The sequence below is a fragment of the Callithrix jacchus genome, chromosome 9 (genome assembly GCF_049354715.1).
Source record: "Callithrix jacchus isolate 240 chromosome 9, calJac240_pri, whole genome shotgun sequence".
NCBI lineage: Eukaryota > Metazoa > Chordata > Mammalia > Primates > Cebidae > Callithrix > Callithrix jacchus.
Window position 1 is genome coordinate 23472441 of NC_133510.1, and position 16477 is coordinate 23488917.

The following is a 16477-nucleotide window of genomic DNA, read 5'->3' on the forward strand; positions in this document are numbered from 1 at the left end:
AACCCCGTCTCAACTAAAAATGCAAAAAATTAGCCAGGCATGGTAGCACACACCTATAATCCTAGCTGCTCAGGAGTCTGAGGCATGAGAATTGCTTGAACCCAAGAGGCAGAGGCTGCAGTGAGCTAAGATCATGCCACTGCACTCCAGCCTGGGCAACAAAGCGAGACTATCTGAAAAAAATAAAGATAAATAAATAATTAAATTTTATTTGACTCACTCCTGTAATCCTAGCACTTTCGGAGGCCGATGCAGGTGGATCACGAGGTCAAGAGATCGAGACCATCCTAGCCAACATGATGAAACCCCATCTGTACTAAAAACACAAAACCTAGCTGGGTGTAGTGGCACCTGTATCTTTCTTTACTTCTTGTACAACTGGTCCACACAATAATATTGCACGTATAGAGATGCATTTATTTCTCAGTTATCTTTTCTCTAGACCAAGGGTGGATGCAAATTATTTTTAGAGCCTAAAGATTACACAGTTTGGGAGGGTAGGGGATTTTCTTTAAGAAAAAGAGCCAGGAGCAGGGGTGTGTGCCTGTAGTCCCAGCTACTCGGGAGGCTGAGGTGGGAGGATCGCTTGAGTCCAGGAGTTCTGGGCTGTAGTGCGCAGAATTTTTGAAGAAGCCCGTGCAAATGAAGCACCCTAAAACTTCATTAGCCACTGGGCAGTGAACGCTGCAGGCTGTTACTTCTGTTTGTTTTTCAGTTCCTCACAGATCCTAGTTCAAATGCTTGAATCACATTTATTTTTTTCAGGACACTTTCCTGAAATGTATTCTTAGAAATTCTGTTATCACTTTTAATGACAAAAACCGCAATACGTTTGCACCAACCTAATATTTCACTTTGTCTCATACTCAAGCCTACTCAAAGCCTAATTCTAATTAATGACCTTTGTCCTTCAGATAAGCGTTAGGGGCCATGATGACTCCCTCCTCAAGAACCATCTAGTGTTTCTGGTGATTTATGGCACAAATGGAGTCTTGAAACAGACCCTGGTTACTGACAATGATGGCCTGGCTTCCTTCACATTGGATACATCCAGTTGGAATGGGACAGACGTTTCTCTGGAGGTAAGCGTGGATGGAGGACCAGCTTCCTAGAAAGGAAGACTTCCCTGAAGGAAAACTTCAAAATTTCCCTGTTTCCTATCTTCCCCTTCACTTGGAAATTCCATCTCTCTCTCTCTCAAGTTCTGCTCCCCAGTTGACAAAAAGTTTTCTTTAGATTCTTTCTGTTTTTAATATCAGTCAAGTAGTCCTTACTTAGATGAAAACTACTATTTCTACGAATTCATCTTTTTTTATTTTGAGACAGAGTTTCGCTCTTGTTACCCAGGCTGGAGTGCAATGGTGCGATCTCGGCTCACCGCAACCTCCGCCTCCTGGGTTCAGGCAATTCTCCTGCCTCCGCCTCCTGAGTAGCTGGGATTACAGGCACGCGCCACCATGTCCAGCTAATTTTTTGTATTTTTAGTAGAGATGGGGTTTCACCATGTTGGCCAGGATGGTCTCGATCTCTTGACCTCCTGATCCACCCGTCTTGGCCTCCCAAAGTGCTGGGATTACAGGCTTGAGCCACTGCACCCGGCCTCATCCTTTAACTTACCCCCATCTCTATCTGATCCTATGTATATGTGAAGTCAGAGTGGGGCGGAAAAGGTGACTCAGAGTCAAGTCTTTTTCTTTCTCTTTCCGCTTCCCCTCCCCTCATTACTTAAAAAAACAGCAAACAAGAGAACTCTAGATTCCAGATAACTTACAAGTATCAATTATCAACTGCCACAACAATGCTTCCTATCAAACAGCTAAAACCTTCAGTATCATGCAACAGAAAGCATTCACTGCTCCTGCATCTGGGGCATTCAGTCAGGCAGCTCTGTTGATCTCAATTTCCAGGCCTGTTTGCAGATTGGCTGGCTGTAAGCTGGTGCTCCACATGCCTCTCATGCAGGAGCCAGCTAGCCCAGGTATATTCTTACGGGAGTGATGAGGTGCCAGTGCAAGAGCTGATGTTCAGGGCTTTTCCAAGCCACTATACATTGCATATATTAACACCCCACTCACAACAAATCACACGGTGGGCCCACAGTCAGACTAAGAGGGCACTAGAAGACTATGTGCTAAAGGATGTTGATCTCGGAGGGGGCAGGATGTGTGTGAAGAATTAGAGCCATTATTGAGATCATTCAACCACAGGTTTTAAGCAAACACATACTACTTGCCTTGTGGCTAATTCTACTATTTCTTTAGGCATCACTCAATTACTCAGAAATAATAATATTATTATTATTATATAAATGGAGTCTCGCTCTGTTGCCCAGGCTGGAATATGGTGAAATAATCTCAGCTCACTCCGCCTCCCAGGCTCAAGCGATTCTCTTGCCTCAGTCTCCTGAATAGCTGGGATTACAGGCACCCACCACCATGCCTGGCTAATTTTTGTTCTTTTGTTTAAATTAGAGACAGGGTTTCATCATGTTGGCCAGGCTGGTCTCGAACTCCCGACCTCAGGTGATCCGCCGACCTCAGGTGATCCGCCCACCTCGGCCTCCCAAAGTGCTAATTACAGGCAGGAGCCACTGTGCCAGGCCAGAAATAATTATTTTTCAATCTTAGTGTCTTCTGGATCTAGTTTTCTTATCCCTGAAGTATAATCTTTGATTTCTATATAATCTACGTCATGCTCATCTATCCCAGAGATGTCTCTGAAGATACATCACCCACAATTTCCTCTCACTTAGTAATTACAATTCAACCCTTCTATCACTCTCCTACATACCAAAATATTACTGCACAAAACTAACTCCGTTTATGGATTCTTCATCCATCCTTGGTTGGACCTTTAATGAAATATACACACGCCATTCTCAGGCAGTGAAGATTAGAGAGAAAGCGCTCTATTTGAAAACCGTAACAAGTCTGTGGGGTTCCTATGGTTGGGGTACATGCTAAAATTCTCTCTCTCATTTACTCTCAGGGAAGGTTTCAAATGGAAGACTTAGTATATAATCCGGGACAAGTGCCACGTTACTACCAAAATGCCTACCTGCACCTGCGACCCTTCTACAACACAACCCGCAGCTTCCTTGGCATTCACCGGCTAAGCGGCCCCTTGAAATGTGGCCAGCCCCAGGAAGTGCTGGTGGATTATTACATTGACCCGGCTGATGCAAGCCCTGACCAAGAGATCAGCTTCTCCTACTATGTGAGACCGGGAAATGGGGACGGGTAAAAGTATGCTGGGAAGGAAAGAGAATAAAAAGAGTCAGCCAGAGCGTGTACCTGGATTATCTGAATGTTGATGCACATCTAATTAAAAACCATTTTAAAGCCACACTAAAAAAGTAAAAGAGCAGTTGACATTAATGTAAAATATATTTTTCATTTAACCCGTCATATCCAAAATATTAATATTTTATTTATTTACATATTATTATTATTAATAATAATATTATTATTTTTTGAGATGGAGTTTTGCTCTTGTTACCCAGGCTGGAGTGCAATGGCGCGATCTCGGCTCACTGCAACCTCCGCCTCCTGGGATCAAGCAATTCTCCTGCCTCAGCCTCCCAAGTAGCTGGAATTACAGGCACACGCCACCATGCCCAGCTAATTTTTGTATTTTTAGTAGAGACAGTGTTTCACCTTGTTGACCATGATGGTCTCGATCTCTTGACCTCGTGATCCACCCGCCTTGGCCTCCCAAAGTGCTGGGATTATAGGCGTGAGCCACCGCGTCCGGCCACGAATTATTATTATTTTTGAGACAGTCTCACTCTGTTGCCTAGGCTGGAGTGCAATGGCACAATCTCAGCTCACTGCAATCTCCATCTCCCAAGTTCAAGTGATTTTCCTGCCTCAGCCTCCACATGCCCGGATTACAGGCATGTGCCACCACACCTGGCTAATTTTTGTATTTTAATTTTTTTTTTTTTGATGGAGTTTTGCTGTTGTTATTCAGGCTGGAGTGCAATGGCACAATCTTGGCTCACCGCAATCTCCGCCTCCTGGGTTCAAGCAATTCTCCTGCCTCAGCCTCCCAAGTAGCTGAGACTACAGGCATGCACCACCATGCCCAGCTAATTTTTTGTATTTTTAGTAGAGACGGGGTTTCACCATGTTGACCAGGATGGTCTCGATCTCTTGACCTCGTGATCCACCCGCTTCGGCCTCCCAAAGTGCTGGGATTATATGCATGAGCCACCGTGCAAGGCCAATTTTTGTATTTTAATAGAGATGAGGTTTCACCATGTGGGCCAGGCTGGTCTCAAACTCCTGACCTCAGGTGATCCACCTCCCTTGGACTCCCAAAGTGCTGGGCTTAGGCATGAGCCACCATCCCCAGCCACCAAAAGATTAACATTTTAACATGAAATCAATATAAAAAGTTTTAATAGATATTTTACATTCTTGTTTCAACTGAGTCTTCGAAACTCAGTATGTATTTTACACTTAAAGCATATCTCAGTTTGGACTGAGCACATTTCAAGCGTTCAATATTCATTCCCATGTGGCTATGGAATACTGCATGGCCCAGTATAGGTGTAAGGGATGGAAAACACTGGGGGAAAAAAGAGGTTTTGAGCAGGGACCCAGGAAAATTGTGTGGGAAAATAAAATAAAATGAGGAATTTACTGAGAAAATAGTGCTGGCCAGTACAAAAAAACAAAAAAAAAAAAAACGTGAGTGGTTCGGAGGGAGAAAGTGAGTCAGGGAAGGCATGGAATTCAGGATACTTTTTTTTTTTAATTTAGATGAGATGCAGTTTTGCCATATTGGTCAGGCTAATCTTGAACTCCTGACCTCAGGTGATCCGCCCACCTCGGCCACCCAAAGTGCTGGGATTACGGGCATGAGCCACCATGCCCGGCCAGGATACACTTCATTCTGTGTTCCATTGATCAATATCATCAAATAGATGATATGGGGTTAAAATTCACATTGATAGCAGCCTCATTGGGGAAATAAAATCGTAACTTGGTAACCTGAAACCAATGTTTAAGGATAAGCAGCTTTCCTGGTCACCTTGGAGACAGTCAGGAAGTAGAATGGAAACCTCAGAGTTGATGGCTCCAAGCCTCTTTGTTCTCTTATCATCCTCTCAGTCTATGAGACACTTTCTCCCCTCTGGATCATTGCAGTAGCTTCTGTGGTTTCAGTGTCTTCATTAAGCGAAAAAAAAAAAAAATCATCCTAATACAACGAAAAGAGAAAAGATTGGTGGGAAATAACAAGCCCAAGTGATCATGTGGGCTCTGTCTTCAGGACCGAAGTGTGGGGAGATGTAGAAGAGAAGTGAAGTTGAGGCCAAGCCACTCAATGGAATGGCTAATGCCAGGCGGAAGTCTGAGGACCCCATCGTGGAGCCCCGCAGGAGCATGAGATGACTGCCTGCTTACAGATGAAATCACTGGGTTCCGTTTCCAGTGAGAGTGGACGGGAAGGGGGGGTTAGAAAAGGAGATTTCTCCTCTAGAGGGTTCAGTGTCAGAAGGGCTCAGGATAGTTTAGGATGAAATCATTTCCACTCGATTTTAAATTGAGTGGAAATTGAAAAACAGCTGTGAGGATGGATTTTAGCCGACTTTATGTCACAAGGATTATAAGAAAATAAAATTTGGAGATCTTCAAGAAACGGCAGACAGCAATCTATTGTGAGGAACAAATTCTAGGCTGCCGGACACCTCCCATCCACCTGCATGGTTCTCAGCCAGACTTCCAACTGCTGGAAGGGCCACCAGGACCCACTGGCAGCATCCTGCATTTGTCAAGCTAGTGAATGCTGGGTGAGGTTTTGGCCCAGGCTCTGAACTGTGAAAGGAGCATCTCCTCATGGAGGGTTACAGAGATGCTCTGGCAGTTGGTCCAAGGTGAAATTACCATAACTTCTGTGTAGTTATTTTCTTTTCTTCTCTAGTTAATAGGGAAAGGAAATTTGGTGATGGAGGGGCAGAAACACCTGAACCCTAAGAAGAAAGGTGAGTGTGCATGCTTTTCCTGGAACAGGATATTTTTAAATTCCAGAAAAGAATTTAAATTAAATTTATGCACAGAAGCAATGGGAATGGAACACTAACAGTTATCACAGGAGAAGAGAAAGATGAGAAGCAACTTGCACCATGATGCCTGCACTGGCTCAATGAAAAGTACATATGGTTAGATGCTGTTGGTAGGTGAAAGAGCATTTTAATTTCCCTGTGTATTTCCTCTTCTCTTTCAGGACCAAAAGGCTCCTTCTCTCTCTCACTGATCTTCACTTCCAGACTAGCCCCTGATCCTTCCCTGGTGATCTATGCCATTTTCCCAAGTGGAGGTGTTGTAGCTGACAAAATTCAGTTCTCAGTCGAGATGTGCTTTGACAATCAGGTAAAATGGTAGCGGAGAAGGGTGAAGACAAAAGTTGGGCATAGAGAAAGATCTTGTGTGTGCTGAGGCTGGAGACGAGACAGGTCAGGGAAAGAAGATAATGTTGACATTGGATGTTGTATTAGATTTATGTGTTTAGTGTTTTGGGTTTATGTTGAAATCCATCTCTCTCCTACTTTTTCTTTTAAAAAGTCATGCTGGCTGGGGCACAGTGGCTCACTCCTGTAATCCCATTGGAGGCCAACGCAGGAGGATTTCTTTAGGTCAGGGGTTCAAGACCAGCCTGGACAACATAGCAAGATCCTGTCTGTATGAAACAATTTAAAAATTAGCTGAGTGTGCAGCCCTTTGGGAGGCCGAGGATGGATCATCTGAGGTCAGCATTCAAGACCAGCCCGGCCAATGTGGTGAAACCCCATCTCTACTAAAAATATAAAAATTACCTGGGCATGGTGGCCGGTGCCTGCAATATCAGCTACTTGGGAGGCTGAGGCAGGAGAATTGCTTGAACCTGGGAAATGGAGGTTGCAGTGAGCGAAGATTGTGCCATTACACTCCAGCCTGAGTGACAGAGTGAGACTCTGTCTCAAAAAAAAAAAAAAAAAAATTATCAGGGTGTGGTGATATACACCTGTAGTCCCAGCTAGTTGGAAGGCTGAAACAGGAGTATCACTTGAGCCCTGGAGTTCAAGACTGCAGAGCGAGACCCTGTCTCTGTTGTTTGTTTGTTTCGTTTTTGTCTTTTTTTTTTTTTTGAGATGGAGTTTTGCTCTTGTTGCCCAGGCTGGAGTGCAATGGTGCGATCTCAGCTCACTGCAACCTCCACCTCCCAGGTTCAAGCAATTCTCTTGCCTCAGCCTCCCGAGTAGGTGGGCTTTCAGGCATACACCACCATGCCTGGCTAATTTGTTTTTTTTTGTTTTGTTTTGGATTTTCAGTAGAAACGGGGTTCCACCATGTTGGCCAGGCTGGTCTGGAACGCCTGACCTCAGGTGATCCACCTGCCTCGGCCTCCCAAAGTGCTGGGATTACAGGTGTGACCCTGGTCTCTATTTTAAAAAAGAAGAGAGATACTGGGAAGCCACATTTCTATATAGTTATTGCACATGTTCTTTTTCTACTTTTGTCCTCTAAACTTTCTCTATCCTTCTCCTGCTCACGTTTCCCAACTCTATCATGACATACAAGTCCTAAAGAGCTAAACTTTACAAAGAAAGAGAAGTGCAAAAGTGAAAGAACAGGTTGGATGTCATAGCTGGGGCATATTTGCTGATGACCCAAATCACGTTGTTTCCCCTCCTTTCAAGGCTGACCTGATCCTGAACTCGTACCTTTCCCTTCCCCAGGTTTCCCTCGGCTTCTCCCCCACCCAGCAGCTTCCAGGAGCAGAAGTGGAGCTACAGCTGCAGGCAGCTCCCGGATCCCTGTGTGCACTCCGGGCGGTGGATGAGAGTGTCCTACTGCTTAGGCCAGAGACAGAGCTGAGCAACCACTCTGTGAGTAACAGTCTGCCAACAGAGTGGGAAGAGGGAGTTGATGGAGAAGACAATTAAGAGGTAGGTTTCAGGCAGTGGAGAGAAAGTCTTCGGGAAATAAATAATGCACCGCCATAAGGTGGTAAAAGGCTGGTGTAGAAATGAAGTTGGAAGCCGGGCGCGGTGGCTCAAGCCTGTAATCCCAGCACTTTGGGAGGCTGAGGCGGGTGGATCACGAGGTCAAGAGATCGAGACCATCCTGGTCAACATGGTGAAACCCTGTCTCTACTAAAAATACAAAAAAATTAGCTGGGCGTGGTGGCGCGTGCCTGTAATCCCAGCTACTCAGGAGGCTAAGGCAGGAGAATTGCCTGAAAACCCAGGAGGCAGAGGTTGCGGTGAGCCGAGATCGCGCCATTGCACTCCAGCCTGGGTAATGAGAGCGAAACTCTGTCTCAAAAAAAAAAAAAGAAAAAGAAAAAAAAAGAAATGAAGTTGGAAAGGATAAGAGAAGGGCATGGTTAGTATGAAGGCAGAGGTAAGAAAAGAGAATGAGCCTGTAATCCCAGAACTTTGGGAGGCCGATGCAGGCGGATCACCTGAGGTCAGGAGTTCAAGACCAGCCCGACCAACATGGTGAAACCCCATCTCTACTAAAAATACAAAAATTAGCCAGGCATGGTGGTACTTGGGAGGCTGAGGCGGGAGAATTGCTTGAACCCTGGAGGCAGAGGTTGTAGTGAACCTAGATTGTGCCACTGTACTCCAGCCTGGGTGACAGAACAAGATCCGTCTCAAACAAAAAGAAAAGAAATAGGTGAGATAGAGTTTAAAGTTTTAGAAAGAAAGAAAGGTAATCCCAGCACTTTGGGAGGCCAAGGTGGGTGGATCATGAGGTCAGGAGTTCGAGACCAGCCTGGCCAAGATGGATAAACCCCGTCTCTACTAAAAATACAAAAATTATCTGAGCGTGGTGGCAGGCGCCTGTAATCCCAGCTACTCAGGAAGCTGAGGCAGGAGAATTGCTTGAACTCCAGAAGCGGAGGTTGCAGTGAGCTGAGATCGTGCCACTACACTCTAGCCTGAGTGAAAGGGCAAGACTCCATCTCAAAAAAAAAAAAAAGTAAGTAAGAATGGTAATTATGACAGAATAAATATAAAAATTCTAGAGTAATGAAGAAAAATAATGCAGGAGGAGTGAACTGAGCACCAGAATCCAAAAGACGTTTCAACTGATGTCACTATGTCAACACTTTCTTTCCTTTCCCCCTCTTATCTCAGGTCTATGGGATGTTTCCATTCTGGTATGGCCGCTACCCCTATCAAGTGGCCGAATATGATATGTGTCCAGCATCTGGCCTGTGGGACTTTCCTCAGCCCCTCATTGACCCAGTGCCCCAAGGGCATTCGAGCATGCGTTCCGCTATCTGGAGGCCCTGGTTCTCAGGAGGCACAGACCTTTTCAGCTTTTTCCAGGTAGGTCTTCTTACCCATTTTGTTCTTATGGAAAAGATGGTGGTGGGGAGGGGCAAAGGAAAATTCATATCTAAGAAAGCAAAGAGACTCATATGAGCACTGATGGGAACAAAATCTTGAAAGAAGCTTCTGATGTGTAAGGTGGCTTCTGTTGGCCCTTATGCTTGAAGAAGATGTCCAATTGCATTGAAGAGAACCACTGTGAGAGAGTACAGACTGTTCCTCTTTTTCTTGTCCCCAGGCACTGATTTCCATGAGGTCAGGAGGGGAAATTAGGGAAGGTAGGCCAGAGGTCTCTTAATCATTATTATAAAAAATAATTTGCACCTATTCTGTGAGCAGGATTTGGGATGCTGTATGATCCAAGTCTGACCAGGAGGCCCCTGAGGTCAGGAACTAGGACTTGTTCATCTTTCTATTCTCTCTAATGCCTGACCCGTCATAATGCTCATTGTATTTTTGTTGAATTGAGCACACTGATATGGTCCCTACCCTCAGCACGTTCAGAGTGTAAGTCAAACAATAAGGACACAGTGAATAAATAATATTTAGAGAAGCATTAAATGTGTGTAATGATGAACTAAGTGTAACTGAAAGCCTTTCATGCTAGCTGGAACAGAAGCCAACCAGTCTCAGTGGCTGAGTTTTGGGTAAGAACACCCAGTTTCACCATTCATTAAGAAAGAATGTTTTGTTGCAACTCTTTGATGGTGGAATTCCTGGGCAGTAGCGCTTGTATTTGGGGAAGGGACCACCTTAACACTTCCTTCTCTGGTCTCTATCAGGACGTGGGCCTTAAAATACTGTCCAATGCCAAAATCAAGAAGCCAGTAGATTGCAGTCACCCATCTCCAAATTACGGCACCCCCATGGCCAAAGGTAAGCCGCCTCTGTGGTCTGTGGATTCTCTGAGATGTTAACAGTCCTGGAACTCTGCAAATTTCCTCTTTGAGTCTAGCCTGAGGATGCTAATGGGTTGTGAGTCACAGGTGCAGGAAGTTTCCCAAGGGTTCTGTCTCTGGGGAGAGCTTTTGAAGCCTAAAGATTATGTATCCATTCCCTGGCCAAACCTCCTTGGCTACCACTTCCCTTGATGGCCTTTGTGACTACTTAGTTTCTCTTTGGTCTTTCCTCCTTGCCTCTGGATGTTCTCTGCTTCCTTCTAAATTTCTTTCTTTCTTTCTTTCTTTCTTTCTTTCTTTCTTTCTTTCTTTCTTTCTTTCTTTCTTTCTTTCTTTCTTTCTTTTTTTTTTTTTGAGATAGAATTTTGCTCTGTCGCCAGGCTGGAGTGCAGTGGCGCAATGTCGGCTCACTGCAACCTCCGCCTCCTGGGTTCAAGCGATTCTTCCGCCTCAGCCTCCCAAGTAGCTGGGACCACAGGTGTGCGCCACCATGCCTGGCTAATTTTTGTATTTTTAGTAGAGATGGGGTTTCACCATGTTGGCCAGGATGGTCTCGATCTCTTGACCTCGTGATCCACCCGCCTTGGCCTCCCAAAGTGCTGGGATTACAGGCATGAGCAACTGTGCCCGGACCCCTCTCTAAATTTATTTCCAGTAATCCCTCCATCCCAATTTATGTCACAACAGAAGTCTTCTGTTTCTTAAAGTTTTCCTATTCTCAGTTTTTTCAGGAGATGGTGATAATCCACGGGCTTTCGAGTCATCATCATCTTCACATCGAGCAGAGGATTCTCACGTCCGCCAGTACTTCCCGGAGACCTGGCTCTGGGATTTGTTTCCTATTGGGTAAGTGATGACTCAGAAGTACAGTAAAGGGCCAGGTGCATGGATCACACCTGTAATGCCGGCACTTTGGGAGGCTGAAGAGGGAGGATCACTTAAGGCCAGGAGTTCAAGACCAGCCTAGACACCATAATGAGCTTCTGTCTCTACAAAATAAAATTTTAAAATTAGCTAGGTGATAGTCATGCCCTACTTGGGAAGCTGAGGCAGAAGAATCACTTGAGTCTGGGAGGTGGAGGCTACAGTGAACCAAGATCACATCACTGCATTCTAGCCTGGGTGACAGAGCAAAACCCTGTCTCAAAAAAAGAAGAAAATGCAGTCAGATTCTAATGTAGAGCCTGTAGAAAACTCATAATTAGGCTGGGCACTGTGGCTCATGCCTGTAATCCCAGCACTTTGGGAGGCCAAGGTAGGCGGATCACAAGGTCAGGAGTTCGAGACCAGCCTGACAAACATGGCAAAACCTGCCTCTACTAAAAATACAAAATTTAGCTAGTCATCCAGTCATGGTGGCGCATGCCTGTAATCCCTGCTACTCAGGAGGCTGAAGCGGGAGAATGCTTAAACCCAGGCGGCGGAAGGTTGCAGTGAGCCAAGGTTGTATCACTGCACCCCAGCCTGGGTGATGGAGTGAGACTCTGTCTCAAAATAAAAAAATAAAAAAAAGAGAAAAGAAAACTCAGAATCAGATGCATTCCTAATGGATCTAAGTCTTAAGCAAAGAAAGTTTGATGGGGTATGGAAATTTATTTATTTCCCTGAATTCTTTTTTTTTTTTTTTTTTTTGAGACAGAGGCTTGTTCTGTCACCCAGGCTGGAGTGCAACGGCACAATTTTGGCTCACTGCAGGCTTCAACCTCCTAGATTCAAGCAATTCTTGTACCCCAACCTCCCAAGTAGCGAACAGCTGGGACTATAGGTGCCTGCCACCACACCTGGTTAATGTTTAGTAGAGACAGGGTTTTGCCCTGTTGGCCAGGCTGGTCTTGAACTCTGCCTCAAGTGATCCACCCGCCTTAGCCTCCCAAAGTGTTGGGGTTACAGATGTGAACCACTGCACCCAGACCACCTGAATTCTTATACATTCATATACAACTACTCAGAACAAATACACACAATCTCACACTCACACAGTGCAGGCCCTGCATTCTCACTGCAAATCCATACCCATTTAAAGGTACATATTGACATCAGTTTTTGCCCACTGCTTCCATGTCTATTTTGACAAGCCCTGAGAACACGCATCCTCATGGACTCAGAGGGCACCAGCCTCTCTGTCACATGTGAATGCACAGCCATGACTCCCGACGCAGTTCCCCTCGTCCATAGAGTGCAGCCTCACTCACCGGAGGACTCACACTGAGACCCACATGTTCAGTTGCCTCTTTACTTCTCCCCACACAACAACAATAACGATTTTACTTCTGCAGATGAATTTGCAACTTTTTTTTTGGACAGGGTCTTGCTCTGTCACCCAGGCTGGAGTGCAGTGGTGCAATCATAGCTCACTGCGGCCTCAAACTCCTAGGCTCAAGCTATCCTCCTGTCTCAGCCTCCTAAGTAGCTGGGACTACAGGCATGCACTGGCACACCTGGTTAATTTTTAAATTTTTGGTAGAAATAAGATCTCATTATGTTTCCTGGGCTGGCCTCAAACTGCTGGGCTCAAGCGATCTGCTCACCTCAGCCTCTCGAAGAGCTGGGATTACAAGCATGAGCCGGCACACTCCACCGAATTTGTGGCTTAATTCACAAATGTTCTCCTTGCACCACACTGCCTCTGCCTCATGTGGGTCCTCGTGTTCTCACAGTAACTCCGGGAAGGAGGCAATCCATGTCACAGTTCCTGACACCATCACTGAGTGGAAGGCGATGAGTTTCTGCACTTCTCAGTCAAGAGGCTTCGGGCTTTCACCCACTATTGGACTAACTGCTTTCAAGCCATTCTTTGTTGACCTGACTCTCCCCTACTCAGTAGTCCGTGGGGAATCCTTTCGTCTTACTGCCACCATCTTCAATTACCTAAAGGACTGCATCAGGGTGAGAGCCGGGGATACAGGAATCAGGTGTCAGCCCTGGAATCGCACCTCCCCCATAAGTGTGGCTCTAAATTGGAGGCATCCCAATTTTCCCTGGGAAGAGACGAGATGTCTGTGTCTTGGCCCCCAGGTTTCCCTAGGCTTCTGTGCACTACCTCCTTTGTTTGAACACTTTGTCTCTTAAACATCCTCCTTAGGTTCAGACTGACTTGTATAAATCGCCTGAGTACCAGCTAGACTCATGGGCAGATTCTCAGACTTCCAGTTGTCTCTGTGCTAATGAAGCAAAAACCTATCACTGGAACATCACGGCTGTCAAATTGGGTAAGAGAGGGAAGCTGGTGACGAGTGAGGGAAGCCAATGACCGGCGAGGGAAGCCAATGACCGGCGAGGAAAGCCTGCGGCAGAAGCCCAGTGACAGAATTCAATTGTTTCCTCCGCGGCATCTGCTTTGCTTCCTCCTCCCTCTTCATTTTATTTACCTCTATTTTTCTCCCTCCTAAGGCTGTTACAAGTCAATGTGCAAACACTCTTTGATAGGTGACCAAACAAATTTATTCAAACTGGAATATTTTGAGGGTGAAAGGGAGAGCTTTTAATATTTATGGCAAGACAGGGAGACATGGTCATGTAACTAATCAAGGACCTAATATAACAGTTCCTGGGCCAGGAACTAGTCTAACTGCTTTACATATATTAACTCATGTAATTGATTAATTAATTAATATTTATTTTAAACAAATAAGTAAACTCTGTTGCCCAGGATGGAGTGCAGTGGCGTGATTTTGGCTTACTGCAACCTCCACCTCCCGAGGAGCAATTCTCCTGCCTCAGCCTCCCGAGTAGCTGGGATTACAGTCATGTGCCACCACACCTGGCTAATTTCTGTATTTTTATTAGAGATGGGGTTTCGCCATGTTGGCCAGGCTGGTCTTGAACTCCTGATCTCAGGTGATCTGCCTGCCTCGGCCTCCCAAAATGCTGAGATTACAGGCATGAGCCACAATGCATGGTGTTTCATTTTTTTTTTAGAGACGGGATCTTACTCTGTCACCTAGGCTGGAATGCAGTCTATGGGTCATGACTCACTGTGGACTCAACCTCCCAGGCTCAAGTGATCCTCTTACTTCAGCCTCCAGAATAACTGGGACTATAGGCTCACCCCACCACCATGCTCAGCTAATTCAATGGACAGAGAAGGGGTCTTGCTATGTTGCCCAGGCTGCTCTCAAACTCCTGGGTTCAAGCGATTCTCCCACGTCACCCTCCCAAAGTACTTGGATTACAAGCAAGAGTCACTTCACCTTTAACTCATTTAATCCTCACCCTAACCCTATGGGAGGCCAGTCACTCATAGATTAAATCCTTGCAACTCAAAGTTTGATCTTCAGATGTGTGAGTTATCTGTGCTGCTTGACAAATTATCATAAAACTTAATGTCTTAAAAGAGCAAACATTTATTATCACACAGATTCTATGGGTCAGTAGTCTGGGTGCAGCTTAGCTGAGTACCTCTGGCTCAAGGTATCTCATGAGGTTGCTATCAAGCTGTCAGTCAGGGCTGTGGTTTCATCTGAAGACTCGACTAGGAGAGGATTGATGTTCAAACTCATCCCAAAGTTTCTGATCCTCACAGGCTGCTAGATGGAAGGACCCAGTTCTTGGCCTCAGCTGTTGGCTAGGGGCCTCACTCAGTATCTCATCACATGAATCTCTCTGCTGGGCTTCCTCAACACATGACAGCTGTCTTCCACAGAGCAAGCAATTTAAGAAAAAGGGTGCACCCAAGATGGAAGCTGCAGTCTTTTTTGTAACCTAATCTCAGAAGGAACACCTCATTACTTTTGCCCTGTTCTCTTTAACAGAAGCGAGTCACTTAATCCAGCCCACACTCAATGGGATGTAAATATCAGGGTGTAGGGATCTCTGGGGGCCCTTAGAGGTTATCTACCACACTGGACTAGCATCTCTGGCATCACCTGGGAGTTCGTTAGAAATGCAGAATATAGGCCTCACCCCGGTCTGTGGCAGCAGAATTTGCATTTTAGTGAGACCCCCATTAAAGTTTCAGAAATGCTGATCCAAATGGGAATGGACCCCACTAGTACCTCCGGCAATAGGGCTAATGCCTTCCCTTCTCCTTTTTCTCTCAGGTCACGTTAACTTTACTATTAGTACTAAGATTCTGGACAGCAATGAACCCTGTGGCGGCCAGAAGGGGTTTGTTCCCCAAAAGGGCCAGAGTGACATGCTCATCAAGCCAGTTCTCGTCAAAGTGAGTATTCTTCAGAGGTAGAGATAGCAACCAACCGAGGGGTGCTCAGCATCTCGTCTTGCTGTGAGTTAGCTCACCGCGGCCTCAAACTCCTAGGCTCAAGCTATCTTGGGTCCAGTCCACCCCAGCAGCTTCAACTTTCTCCTTCCCTGGCCCCTTGAACATTTGCTAACCCACACCCATGGCCTGTGAAAGCACCTAAAACCTGGCACATCGTAGACACTCAATGAATGTTAGCTTCCCTGATTAAAATGTCTGTCTTCATCAATAGCTGGATTTTTGTCCCATCATGAAGCCCGTTGTCAATCTTGCCTCTTAAAAGTTGCCTAAATGTGTCTTTAGCGCTAGCGCTTGCCCAGAAAGAACTTTACAGAAAGGGCCCATCCTGGGGTTAACACAGAGTTCTTCTGAGCTTCAATGAGCAGCTCTTCTCTGCAGTTCTGAGGGAAGCCCTGGGGTGTGAGAGGCCTCCCTTCCCACTCCGTTAGTGTCGTCCTGCCTGATGTTCATCTTCGTTGTTTTTAACCTGTCTGTGTCTCTCTTCATGCCAGCCTGAGGGAGTCCTGGTGGAGAAGACACACAGCTCATTGCTGTGCCCAAAAGGTAGGTAGACTCGGAGCAGGACTGGTGGTAAGAATTCCCTTGGGAGCAGGAGATTTTTTTTTTTTTTTTTGAGATGGAGTCTTGCTCTGTCGCCCAGGCTGGAGTGCAGTGGTGCAATCTCAGCTCATTACAACCTCTATCTCCCAGGTTCAAGGTTCAAGTGATTCTCCTGCCTCAGCCTCCAGAGTAGCTGGGACTACAGGCGTATGCCACCACGCCTGGCTAATTTTTGTATTTTTAGTAGAGACAGAGTTTCACCATATTGGCCAGGCTGGTCTAGAATGCCTGACCTCATGATCTGCCCACCTCGTCTTCCCAAAGTGCTGGGATTACAGGCATGAGCCACTGTGCCCAGGGACAGGAGATTTTCATCTCCTGTCAGAAGGAGGAATGCACAAGACAAGAAGGAATAGGAGAGGCTGGGGTGCCATTCCTCAGGGGGCTGATGAACTGAGGCAGGAGGAGGAAGAGAAAGCGCTCAGC

The 16477-nt window shown here is 45.9% G+C and overlaps 1 protein-coding gene across 4 annotated transcripts in view; it reads left to right on the forward strand.

Annotated features, from left to right (window-relative positions):
- A2ML1 (alpha-2-macroglobulin like 1) overlaps positions 1-16477 on the forward strand; it is a 56342-nt gene that overhangs the window by 18348 nt on the left and 21517 nt on the right. For all 4 annotated transcript variants that reach the window (XM_009003559.6, XM_054238125.2, XM_035255688.3 and 1 more), the window contains 12 exons: positions 915-1082; positions 2989-3216; positions 5929-5989; positions 6232-6377; positions 7724-7873; positions 9134-9328; positions 10114-10207; positions 10953-11076; positions 12888-13116; positions 13313-13439; positions 15270-15391; positions 15943-15994. In XM_009003559.6, coding sequence (XP_009001807.5) covers positions 915-1082; positions 2989-3216; positions 5929-5989; positions 6232-6377; positions 7724-7873; positions 9134-9328; positions 10114-10207; positions 10953-11076; positions 12888-13116; positions 13313-13439; positions 15270-15391; positions 15943-15994 — 1696 coding nt within the window. The remainder of the gene's footprint in view (positions 1-914; positions 1083-2988; positions 3217-5928; positions 5990-6231; positions 6378-7723; positions 7874-9133; positions 9329-10113; positions 10208-10952; positions 11077-12887; positions 13117-13312; positions 13440-15269; positions 15392-15942; positions 15995-16477) is intronic.